Source organism: Seriola dumerili, unplaced genomic scaffold (genome assembly GCF_002260705.1).
Source record: "Seriola dumerili isolate Sdu_G_001 unplaced genomic scaffold, Sdu_1.0 BDQW01000138.1, whole genome shotgun sequence".
NCBI classification, from domain to species: domain Eukaryota; kingdom Metazoa; phylum Chordata; class Actinopteri; order Carangiformes; family Carangidae; genus Seriola; species Seriola dumerili.
In genome coordinates, this window is record NW_019174393.1 from 3,705,814 (window position 1) to 3,718,620 (window position 12,807).

The 12,807-nt window shown below is 41.1% G+C and overlaps 1 protein-coding gene across 3 annotated transcripts in view; it reads right to left on the minus strand.

Annotated features, from left to right (window-relative positions):
• syt1 (synaptotagmin 1) overlaps window positions 1-12,807 on the minus strand; it is a 161,051-nt gene that overhangs the window by 32,225 nt on the left and 116,019 nt on the right. For all 3 annotated transcript variants that reach the window (XM_022749480.1, XM_022749477.1, XM_022749479.1), the window contains one exon: window positions 8,491-8,695. In XM_022749480.1, the coding sequence (XP_022605201.1) occupies window positions 8,491-8,665 (175 nt within the window). In that variant the 5' untranslated portion in view covers window positions 8,666-8,695. The remainder of the gene's footprint in view (window positions 1-8,490; window positions 8,696-12,807) is intronic.

The window sequence follows — 12,807 nt, forward strand, 5'->3', positions numbered from 1 at the left end:
AAAATAATGAGAGAGCCCGCATTAGACTTCCTCATTCAGCGGTCGCAATCGCTGCTTCATCATTCTACTCAGCAGACACCAAACACCTGGCAGCCCACTCGTCATTTTAATAGAGAAGAATAACAAACAAATGAGCCAATTTTAGAGGCATGTTTTCGGTTTTTGTCATTGATTACTACTCTGAGAGGCAAAGGGAATACTTCTGACTGAGGCAATTTGGATCGCGTTATCTGAAGACTGTGTAATCTGATGAAAGAAAAAAAAATCTTATCCAATAAGACACATACAGTTCTCCTGTCATGGTTCATCTTAGGAATTAGTCCAGTAGTGGTCATAAATCCAACAAACCAATAGATAACATAAGCCAGGTCAAACTCCAGTCCCTTGAAGACTTTATCTGAAAAACTCCAGAAAGACCCATCAAAACAGAAAAGTATATTACAGTCTATCACTCTGGGGTTTTGCTCACCACCATTCAGCTGTGGTTCCTTCGCCGAGGTCCAAAGGGAGCGAGAGAGGAGAAAAATCGATGCTCTGTTGACAAAATCAATAAGCACTCTCCTCTGAGGAAAAAACGGCGAGTGATGCTCTAAAATAACTTTAGGAGCTACAGCTTTGGCCTTGCCCCGGAGCGCTGTGGTAATGGAGGTGACACTGGATAGGCCTCGTTTGCAATGAGCCATTCATAACCAACTGCATTTCCTTCAAAAACCGGAGACTTTCTAGAGAATAAACTGTCTGTCAGCGACTTTGTTGGGTTTAAGCTTTGGACACAAAAACAGACTGAATTCTTATTGGGAGTTTTGAGGTGCCGTAAACATTTGGCTGCCAAATGTTGAGTGTCAAAGGGCAATCAAAGACAAAATGTCGCTTAAATGTAGATTTTTCATGAAGATTTAGCAAAAACTTTTTTAATTAGACGCAATTCATAAAGGGTTTGATGGTAGGTTAAAATTTCAGGTTGGCAGGTGCTTTATTTTTAAGTAATATTATTGACTCCAGACTTAATGGTAAGAAACCCATGAGCATTTTTAAATGGTGGTGTTACACCTGTTCTTTTGAGGACCTCTTTCACCTTTCACATACAAATACAAACACATAGGAAGGGAAGGAGACAGTCTTTTAATGGAAGTGTCGGAGATGCGACTTGGATTTTTTGTTTTTCAAATGGAAGCGCTGATTAAGAGAAATCAAAACAAATATCCTGTTACAATCTCTGTCTCATAACCCCGAATGCTTAGGTGGCTCTACAGTCACTCTGGCATTTCATCAATGCTTAAAAACGCCTGATGGAATTTAGCCATTTAGGCAGTTACAGTACAAATCAATGCATGAACCCAGCCCTTATCTTATTCATCAAGTGCGCTTCTCCCGGTGAAAGGCGCTTGTGTGTTCCTTAATTAAAGCAACCTGAGTCCCAGAAAGCAATAAAAGCATCCCCTAATTAACTATATTGTGTGAGTGTCTTTCCTCGAGAGAGAAATAGAGCGAGAAAGTGAAAGAAAGAGCGAGAGGCGGTACCGCCAGCATGCGCACTTCAATTCAACTCCCAGCACTTATCTCTCGTTCTGCCGTGCGACATGGCATGGAAAATGGAGTTCCTCTAATGGGTGGGTTTGCGCATGATGAAATTCATGTTTGCCGTTTCCTCAAGGCTCAAATCGCTTTTCAGCACCTTCATCAAAATGGTTTGAGAAAACCGAGAGCACCGAACAATGAGAAACCTTCAAACAACTTCAGACACAGCGAGTGACGTATAATGTATGTACTTTTTCTTTCTACAGCCGTCTTCAATTCTGCAGCTGGACTTTCTTTCGTTTCTTTTATAGAAGGGCTAATGGACGTCGTATTCTGTAAGGATTGTAAAGCCCTCATGGGGAGATGTGCGGTTTTGGGTTATATAAATAAAACATGACTTTTACACCAAATGACACGGCAGCGCACGGAATAAAGCACAGAACATAAAGGAAGTATTTTCTGTTATGCTTGAGATTCTTTTCACCTGAGTCGTAGTAGAATCAGATCGTATAGAGCTGCATTACACCAGGAATTCAGAGACACACAAAAGCAACTTTTGCTCCATTCATCTCCACACTGGAACCGGTACCATCATAATTTCCTCCTCCAGTGCATCACTGTGGTTTATGCAGGAAATGCTGAACCTGGCGTAAAAGCTCTTCAAGTCTTCAAAGAATCCAATCCAGGTACAAAAACACTGCTGGTTTAACCGATCGCTCATTAATAAACACATACATGAACATCAAAGCGTAGTAAAGTCGACAATACCAGAAGCTTAGCACGTCAGGAGGAGGTTGAAGTGGCTGCAACGTGATGGTCTTAGAGAATAATCCATTGGGAAGCATCAGTTTATAAAAAGCTCCAGTTTACACTTACAGTACGTGAATATGATTGGATGTCACTACTCAGCTGCTCCGCTTCAATCACCACGACGCTGCACGAGTCACATTATGTTAAAATGTTTCATTTGAACACTTTCCCATCTTATTGGTCTGCATTAGACAAAAAGCGGGGAACCACTCTGAACAGCTCAACAGTACATCACAATGCTGACACACACACACACACACACACACACACACACACACACACTGATATATTGATTAACACTCTGCTTTGGAGTACACACACATTATGTGAACATTTCTATCTGGTACACCTAATTTGAATTCCACATGGCAGAATGTGGGAGTAAACCACTTAAAGAAAACCAACACAAATGGAAAGAAAACTCACAGAGGAAGACGTGGGAACTGACACCGGCGACCCGCCACCCACCAATGTAACAAAAAATAATAAACTCATATTACTTCTTAGAACACAGGAATTTTTTTTCCGTGGTGCCTTGAACGCCAGTAGAAATATTAACTCCACTGAATAATACCGTCATAGAAGTTTTGAATGACAGATCTTATATTTAATCAGTGGAATAGGAAATATAATTTACAGCGAGACCTCAGCCCGGCTGATTTGGCTCCGATACATACATAGTGCTGCGTTTGGGTTCTCAGAGACGAGCTTATCAGGTATCATTTTAGAGCCGTGAGAGGAGGTCAAAGAACAGCAACCTCAGCATAAAGCAAAAAAGTCACTGGCTGACATTTGCTGTCCTTTAAACACACTGCAAGTCTTCTCAGAGTCCTTCCGTAGATACATACCCATAAATACATTCTTATTAAATCATGTTTTAGTCAACGTCTTCAGATTAAGTCTGGTTTTCTTAGCTTTGACCGTCAGTCCTATGCGCACAGTGCGAGAAGGCACTGCCAGACATTTCAAGTGCACTCACTTTTGGTTTTTACCACAAATTTAAATAATCTGGCAAATAACTGTTGGCTTGTTAACAAAACTGTTTGACCTTCAGATCGATCGTGTCTCTGGCCCGACGCCACTGCGGCAAAGTCACGGCGCTCCCAGATGACAGGAATTACTTTGATGACTTCAGTATTGTCGCAACCATTTGAAACGATGGGCCAACCCAACACAAACAAAACCCAAGTTCTAATAAACCAGGTTTATCCTTAATAGTGCCTGAATTATCGTTATGGACGAACAGTCAAATTTATTCAGCATATGATTAGCATTAGTTTTTCCTCTTACATTAATTAAGACTTAAAATGTACGTTATATAGATTTTATGCTAGCTCTATAAAATGTCTCTGCTTGGCCTCAGCTCTGTAATTAATAGGAGCTCAGCTGCAATCATCCTGTTCTACACCCCTGGTAATACGTAGCGCTTTACATTAAAGAGACAGGTTTTATCAAGTGGGTAGAGCTTGATGGATGCATTTAAAAGGGTAGTGTGTGTGTGTGTGTGTGTGTGTGTGTGTGTAATATTACATCTGGTTTATATCCACTTCCCAGCAGCCCACACTAATCCAATGTGACAGGACCCTGTTGGTCAATTAACCTTGACATTATATCTTGTTATGCCTATGAGAGCAACACTGTCCGCGCCCTTTTCCCCCACTGTGGCTTGTTTAAGCAAACAATATGACAACAGCAGGGAGCATCCTCCAACTATGAGCAACAATGATTCACTATAAAGTAACTGAGAGGTAACGATAATTAAAAACTGTATCCAGAGACGTTTGTGTGAGTTTAAACAAAGTTTAATTTAAACGTCCTGTTCCACGTCCATGACATGAGACAGAAGAGCAGTGACGGCCATTTTCAGGCCCAAAGAAAGAAGAAAAGCAGAGCAGTTAAATATGGTTCATCTCTTTGTTTCAGAGTAAAGGCGTATTCACATCGAATATGTACGGAATGATTCATTCAGATTCATTTTAAAAACCTAAACCAGTTACAAGAAAGTCACATGTATCTAACCCTCAAATGACAAGAAGAAAGTGAGAAGAAAGAAGATCTTTGCCCATCTGTTGACTGAAGACTCGGGGGGGGGGGGGGGGGTTGAATCTGCTCTGCTTTTTGGTTTGACCGGTCCCTGATGGGAGTCTGGAGGCTGGCAAACTTTAGTAAAGCGAGGGCAGAGAGTAGAAAACCAGGCTTGTTGCCAGAGCAGCAGGCAGTCAGAGACAAATCGCGCCGCTGATCCATCGCCGTAATCCCCTTTAATAAACTCTGCTGTCTGTTGACTGTGAGCAGCCACTGAGTCAAACAAGTTGAGACGCATTAAAAAACTGAGACACATCTTTTTGCATTATTCCCTAATCTTTGTGTCAAGTTACACCACTAAGTCTTTTAGTCGCTTATTTTTTGTATTTTCTTTTATCTGGAACCATCTGGAATCGGTGTGCGACACTCTTGTCGGCCCACACCAGAAGACACTGTCCCCTCAGCCCCAAAAGAGTTTGACTCCCGAGAAAAAGTCCCAAAAGTCAGTAACAGAGTGCGGAAGAAAAAGCTTTCTTGTGTCTGTGCTGTTGTGGGACACAGCAAATAAAAGATAACATGGATGCTGCATCACTTTTTAGTTTAGCTCAGATCAATTCAGTGCTTTTATTTTGTAGAGACTGCTGTCTGGATTTTCTTAAAAACCAAAAATCTACTGTCTCAAGGGAACTGTAGCTGTTTACGATGAAGGGCGAAAGAACCAACAGCTAACAACTTAATTTGAACAATTTGTTGTTTTATAAACCTGGTATTTTAAGACTTCTTACTAGATGTAAAGACTTGTTAAAGACTTTAAAAATGTTAGTGAGGGCATTTGTTTGTGGAAAAGCACAAAGCCCCTGATTAAAATAAATAAATAAATTAAAGCCATTGTTTATTTTTTCTGAAATGTCAATCGCTTGTCTGTGTTATTTGGAGTAATGGCTGCTGGAGCCAGCAGTCATGGATCAAACAGCCTGTGTGTCCAGAGGTTAATTGTTTATTGGGGAGTTAAGCCTCGGGTGTTTAGAAAACTTACCAGGAAATTCAATACACTGGTTTCCGTGGAAGCAAGCTCTCTGCTCAGTGAGAAGTCACAGTATGGTTTAATGTGATTCCATGTGTGCGTGTGTGTTGGTGTGTGTGTGTGTGTTCATGTTTCTGTAAAAGAGGAAGGATTAATCATTCACAAATTGATCAGAAGGCTTCATTTTTGTTGCAGAGTGGATTTTTGTGCTACACAATCATGCTGCTCGATCATTTATTTCCTTTGCTTTTCATCACAGTAATTGATGTGTTTCTCTACTTTTCTGCACTTCTTCTGTTATTTTGTTCAGTTTGTTTACCAAGAAGAAAAAAAATCCACTTTTCTTATACAAGGGATTTGATGCATTTCTTGGCTTCATGTCTTTGTAAACTGAATATCTTTGTCCTGTCGATCAAAACTCGAAGATGTCACCTTGAGATCTGTGAATTTTATAAACTAATCAAATAACAGATTAATTGAGAATATTATAATGAGCTGCAGCCCTACAGTGTGTCAAATAGGATCTGAACAGCATATGAAAATCATCCTTTTCTGAATAAACCTCACCAAATCAGATCACTGGATAAACTGTGCATGATGCATGTTTGGAATATCTAAAATAATAATAAAAAAAAAAGCAAACAATGTGAATTCAGTAAGATTGAAATAAAGTTTGCTTTTTGCATGTTGGAGCCGTCAGCCAACAGATGGGGCCGAGGCAATATCCCCGGCTCAGAGATGTGTCCTGCAGATCTCGACGGACAGAAAATTCCAGCTACGAGTTTAGTCCATGTGACGGCTCCATGCCACCAGCCTCAAAAGCTCGCGGGGCTTAAACTGGGTTATAAGCCTCCTGCCACAGCGGCGCAGACTGTGACTGTGCAGCTCCTCCGCTCACATATGCCTTGTTAAAATCTGCTACCTGACTTTCTCCAGACAGTATCGATATACCCCGGAGTAAACAAGTCCTGGGGCATTCATCATTCAGCTGAGCAGCACCAGGGAGCAGGACTCACTGCTTATGATTGAGGGGGGACGATGTGAGAAAGCAGTAATTTATGACTCTGAATAATGGTCAGACGTTTTTTGGGATGATCTCACAGAACTTTTTCTGCCTGTGGTATACACACACACACACACACACACACACACACAAAAAAAAAAACCCAGTCTAGTTCTCCAAATTACAATGTCATAAAATGGAAGCAGTAATGAATAGTCTGCTCCGTTTCTTAAGATGACGTGAAAAAGTTGTCAGGCTTGGACTAAATGTGTTGGGAATATCAATATGTCTCAATGACAGACATTCAACGCTGAGCCAAAGGGAACATCAACCTCAGCAGCCGCATAATGGAACCACAATACTGATCATTGTTGATCCTGGTGGTTCACCCTCAGCACCAAAGCACACATTCAAAACTGAAACATGTTCCCAAGAAGCTCGAGCTCACTAGACGCAGCTGTTTGAATAAAAATTAGGGCTTTTATTTTGGTAAATGTGCCGCTTGGCACAAATAAACCTTCCCCTGTGGAAGCAGGAATTTCTCATTCTGACTCCCTGCACTATTAAATCTCTGGAAAGCGGGAATATGACTAGTGGTGTCATTTGTGTCTCTGCTGAAGAAATAGGGCTTCTCTTCCACAGGAGACATTTCCTGTCGCGAGAATTACTTCCACACGAGCCCGTGGATATATCTATATTTAGGTTTCCGCTGAATGCATCTCCAGGCGGCGCTTTATTCCAGATGACACAGTGACAGCCATATTCTCATATACTTAATATTGCACAGTTCTCCAGGCAAAGACACGTGGATGTGGAAGCATTGTGTGGAAATGAAGAGGCAGTTTTGACTGAAAGCACAAGTGAGACAGAAAAGCAGAAAATCTAACAAGCAAATAATAAAGGCTGTTACGCAAAATTTAGCGATTTATCATGTCAAACACTTGAATTATTGTTGCCAGATGTTTCTTCTCCACTTCAAGTGCTGTTACTGCTTTCATGAGATAATTCAGTGAGACAGTTCCATCTGAGCAGCAAACACTTGAATTTGCTGTTACTACTTAGAAAAAAATAAAAGCTGAAGTAAGTCATTAGTCAACTTGATTCACTGGAAGTCTTTGTCAGAGGTCATGGCCGACAGCAGCAGTTTCTTTGTGCGTCACCGTCAAAAAGTTCACTGACAGCCACTGCTGAACCATTTGTGAGTCATGGTTACACCAGCATCACAATGAATGCAATGAATGGTCGATGATGGATGTAAATCCATCTGTAAATCAGAAGGAGCGTAATCATATGAACATAGTGGAAAACAGATCAATGAAGCAGGATGAAGATGATGAAGAATTTTCATTGGAAACTTCTCGAATTGGTCATCAGTTTTCATTTTTATTGCCCCTCTTATCGGCATTTTTTTGGGTGTGGTGGCCCTTGTAAAACATTTTGACCTGAACAACATCCGACTGGGATGTTGTTTTCAGGATATTCATTCAGTCATGAGCCGTACCGCTCATCCTTTTAGTGTCGCTGACACTGGTCGAGGGTACAGTCTATAACAGGGCTGACATAAAGAGACAAACAACCACTCACGCTCATATTCACATCTATGAGCAACTTAGAGTCGCCAGTTAAACTAAACTTGCATGTGTTTGGATTGGGGGAGGAAGCCAGAGTACCCGGAGGAAAACCCACGCAGGCAAGAGGATAACATGCAAACCACTGCACCCCTGTGATAATGAACCCAATAGTTTGTCTAAATCATCTCAATAAGAAGAAAGTTCAAGCCATATATTGTTTGCGTAAAATGCCACTGATTGCAGAAGACACATTGTGGATTAAAATTTGTATTAATTGCTTGTTTGAGTTACAAAATATCAGCACTTTAAAAATGTGTAAAAATGTCTATCACAATTTTCCAGAACCCTAATTGTTAGTTTTTGTCCAACAAACAGACCAGAAACTAAAGATATAAACTTGTCTATCACAGAAGACAAAGAAAACCTACAAATTAAAAAAACTAATTAAATGATTAGTTGTTTATAAAATAGTTGCTGGTTGATTTTCTATCCATCGTCGAATGGATTAATTGTTTCACCTGGGGGGGAATTACACTTACAAGGGATTTTGTTCAGCTCATTCATGAACTTGTCCTTCAGCTTGGAAAAGGCCTCGTCCTTCTCGCCGGCGCCTGGGCCGGCCATGTTAGTGGTGTTGGAGCCAGCTGTGGAGGAGGAGGCGGTGGTGGGCACGGGCGCCGCCGCCGCCAGCGCTTCCCTTCGACTCTCATTCATCGTGGCGATGCTGGGGCAGCCAGGCAGATGCTGCACAAGCGGAGAAAGAGAAAGACAAAACAGAGAGGGGGTTAGATTTTCTTTCTATTTTTTATTTATTTATTTGTTTTTTTGTTCCTCCTGTGACAGATGCATGTCAGAGGCAGCGCGCTCGCTTGTCAGATGACTGAGTTGATGCAGACCGTGTGAGCAGCTGCTGGCTCAGCCTGAGTAAACATCAGCTGGGGTCCAGAATGAATTGGCCAGCGAGCTGAATTCAGAACAAAGCTACTCACTCATTGCTTAAACTCCAGATTAACATCACAGAGCAGAGATAAAATCATTATTTATTACTCCCATATAACATAGGCAGTAAATCCCTGCACTGCTAGGAGCTTAATTGATACTCTGTGCTTACAACATGTACGATACGTTGCAGGGCAGACAAGATTACAAGTCGACTTATCACACCCGGCTTTTTATAAACAACAGGTGTATTTACTTTAACATTGCGGTCTGTTGTGACGGGGGGAAGAAGGAACCATGTATCTCTTATATTAGCCAGTGCTTTTTGTGTGTGTGTGTGTGTGTGTGTGTGTGTGTGTGTGTGTGTGTGTGTGTGTGGATACACTCATGTGTCCATACATGTGCAGTGCTGTGTAATGTGCTGTACGTCGCAGCAGCCTCGTCCCTGAACATGCGAGTCATTATCTCTCTCTCACTGTGGGGAGGCTGGTTCCACATGAAGTTTCCACATTATTTCAAAGCTGCCTCAGGACAACAAAAAGAGACACTTACAATATATTACTATGACACTAATGACTCTGTGGCTTTATGGTATTATAAGCACCAAAATATATTCTCCACACATGAAGCAGGAATTTGCCCTAAATCCAAATTTCTAAGTCGATGGCTACAACTTAGACTTTAGTTAGAAAATAAAATGAACAAAAATAGTGAAAAATGCTCATCACAATTCAGATTACTTGTTTCCTATAACCAACAGTTCAAAACCAAAATATATTTAATTTACTGTCACATTTTGCTTGAAAATGACAATTTCCACAATAGTTGCATATTAATTCTATTTCAGTTAAGTAATTCAGCTCTATTATAAATAGAGTTAAGCAAAAAGTATGTGAACTTTTCATATATAAAACAGCATTTAATGCATTTTTGGGCTGACACATGTTGCGAACAAACAAAACTGATGATGTAATGTTTTGATAGAAAAAGCACCAAATGGACTGAACCGGATACAGACATCTTTCTTTGGGTTTTCCGGTGCTGTGTGCTACTTAGCGTCATGACACACGACTGTCGGACAAACACTCCAGCCCTGTGACACTTCTACTGCAGACAGGAACTATTTATTGTCCACTTTTCCTGTGCAGGTTGTAATTTGGCTCTGTCACCATGGTAATCCAAAAGGATAATGGCATACTAAAGTTGTAGAGTTTTGTTCCACCAGGTTGATAGCTTAAGTCTCCTACTTTGCTTATTAAACTCATAGTTTCCCATTTATAGCATTATTTAATAAAGCACTTTAAGCTGGTGCTGACAGAAATGCTGTCAAAAGTTTCTATGTAATTGAAAAACCTGAATGTAACCCTCAGAATGGCCTCCAATAATATCTGTTTCTTAACCTCAAAGAGCCGAGTATGAAATGTGGTGGCAATTCATCCGCATATAATCCTAAAAAACATGAAGGCAGAGAAAGTTCAGAGAGTAGAATTCTAATTTATCTGTTTCTGAATATATAAAAATTAGCTTTTCAAAGGCAGCGAGGCAATTTAGATACAAAGAGTGTTTTCAATGTCTATGCCTCTCTAATAAAGTTTAGCTGTATTTCAACACTTTAACTTTGTATGTCGACACTTTCTGTGGGTAGAGGGAGAAAATAACCTGTTTTCATCCGTTCCATTCTCTTGGGTGGTGAAAATAATCAGCTTCAGAATCACACATTGGAAAAACAAAAAAACGAAAAACAATTTACTGTTAGCCGGTGTGCAGCTTCACTGACTGAAGTTGGGTGGAAGGGAAACCTGATTTCTCATCCTCTGTACTCTTGGAGATTTCCCAGCTGATGTGGGAATTCAATCTGGCAATTTTCCAGTGACAACCCTGTCTCTCTAAAGCCTTGGTTACCACTGCTACTGTTGAGACTGGAGGCACCAACAACAGCAGGCTGGGATTTATAAACAAAGTGCATTCATCTAAAGAAAACTGACTGGCCATCGGGGATTATGGTCAGTCAGTTTTCCATCAGGGATTGTTCTCGGGGAATCTTGGAGGAAATTACTTATGGAACTTATTTTTGCGGGTGTGCAGCGACATGACATTAACAGACCAAAACGGCAATGTACACTGCCATTTCCTCTATATCTATCAAAGAGCAGGCAGTTGACAGCAGCAAATATCACTACTTTATCTGATAGCGACATCCTCCGTGTCAGCACCACGGACAGCAGCCGATTCACCTCTACATCAAAGGTAATGTTAGGTATCAAAGACGTCAAAGCTGCGGGTAGTTTGCCACCACAGGTATAAATATGGAGAATAACATATTGTATACTGTATGATGTAAGCAGTGTAAGGCTGAGCACGGTGTTGCACCAACACTGACATCACATTACATGATATTACATGATGTACAACAGGAAACAAACACATAGCAGGGATATTCAGAAGAACCAGAGGCTGTACAATTATTCAAATTCAAATTCAAATAGAAACACAGACTGGAGAGGAGGCAGGAGGAGACTAATGGTGGTGTAATCCCTAAACACATTCAGTGACTCCTCAGTCCCGACCAGCAGCACGACAAGATGAGCTCAAGTGATTCTACTGTTGGTTTAAACATTAAGAGCCCAGCATACATACAGCTAAACTGACCCGACTGCGACTCCACTTGTACGGTTTTTCTTTCCTGGTTTCTTTCAGTGGAAATGTTCATATAATTACGATACTTGGTTAATTTACAGCAGGTTCATATCTCCCAATTATAAGAAAACCAAGGTTTTTAAAAAGGAGACACACAGACTGACAAGTAGCTCTTTACTTTGACCGACTCTGATGACCTGTCTTTCCACCAGATTGGAGCGGCAGAGTCAAAACAGATTTAATTATCAGCATAGAATCTCAAAGCAGCACTTTGGGTTTTTTTCCTATTTTATTTCCAGTTATCGTAGGGGCAAACTTTTCTTTCCATAACACACAATCCCAAATGTCTTGCTAAAACTATATACAGCTGGCAGTACGCAGGGAGGTTGCGATTTTATTGATTGACACATTTTAGGCAGCTAAACAAGATCTTAGTTCACATATATCCTGGATTACCTCCTGATCTATAACATACTGTTCAAACTACAGCCCATTCTTGAAGTCCACCACAGAGGAAATGAACCAAAGAGAGGCAGAAGGTCAGGCTGCTAGTGATGTGGCCAGTCAGGCAGAAGCCAGATCAGCTGGCCAGCAGCAGTAGGAGCCACTAGCTGGGACAGTTAACAACAGAGGCACCAGAGTCCAGCCGGTTGAAGCGACTTGTAGTGAGAAACCAAGTCCCTCCTGGTCCTGGCGCAGAGGAAGCGTCGGTGTGTACGTGCTTGAAAAACGTTCTTGAAAAACAAACGTAGGAAACACAACTGTTAACCTCTGCAGTGCAGTGGGCTTTAGCCGGGCACTCCAGTGAACACAGCTGGTAGTGTTTGCCACTCATACTGGTTGGGCCGTTTGCCGAGAGAGAGAGAGAGAGAGAGAGAGAGAGACGAGATGAGAGGGGGTAAGATCTAAAGGTGACGGTGATGGTTCTTGACAGGATGTAAAAAGAAGCAGAGTTACAGCTAAAGTGGAGAAAGAAATAAAACTGTTGCCTGGAGAAAAAAAAAACAAATGATCTTTTAGCTGTATCATAAAGTACCTGTGGTTGTACGGCCAGTGATGTAATAGATGACTTCCTCTGTTTATGACTTGGTGAGTGCTACAGCTAACAGTAGCTATGAATCACTGGTTGATGACGACGGTTTATTGTTTTGCCTTCACCTTTCGCAAACCGCGCTTAATTACTAACTGTTCGGTTGTTATGTGATGGAAGAGAACACGTACCGTCAACTGTATTTGTCAAGCTAACAATGACACATGATAAGGAGATTATGGGATAACAA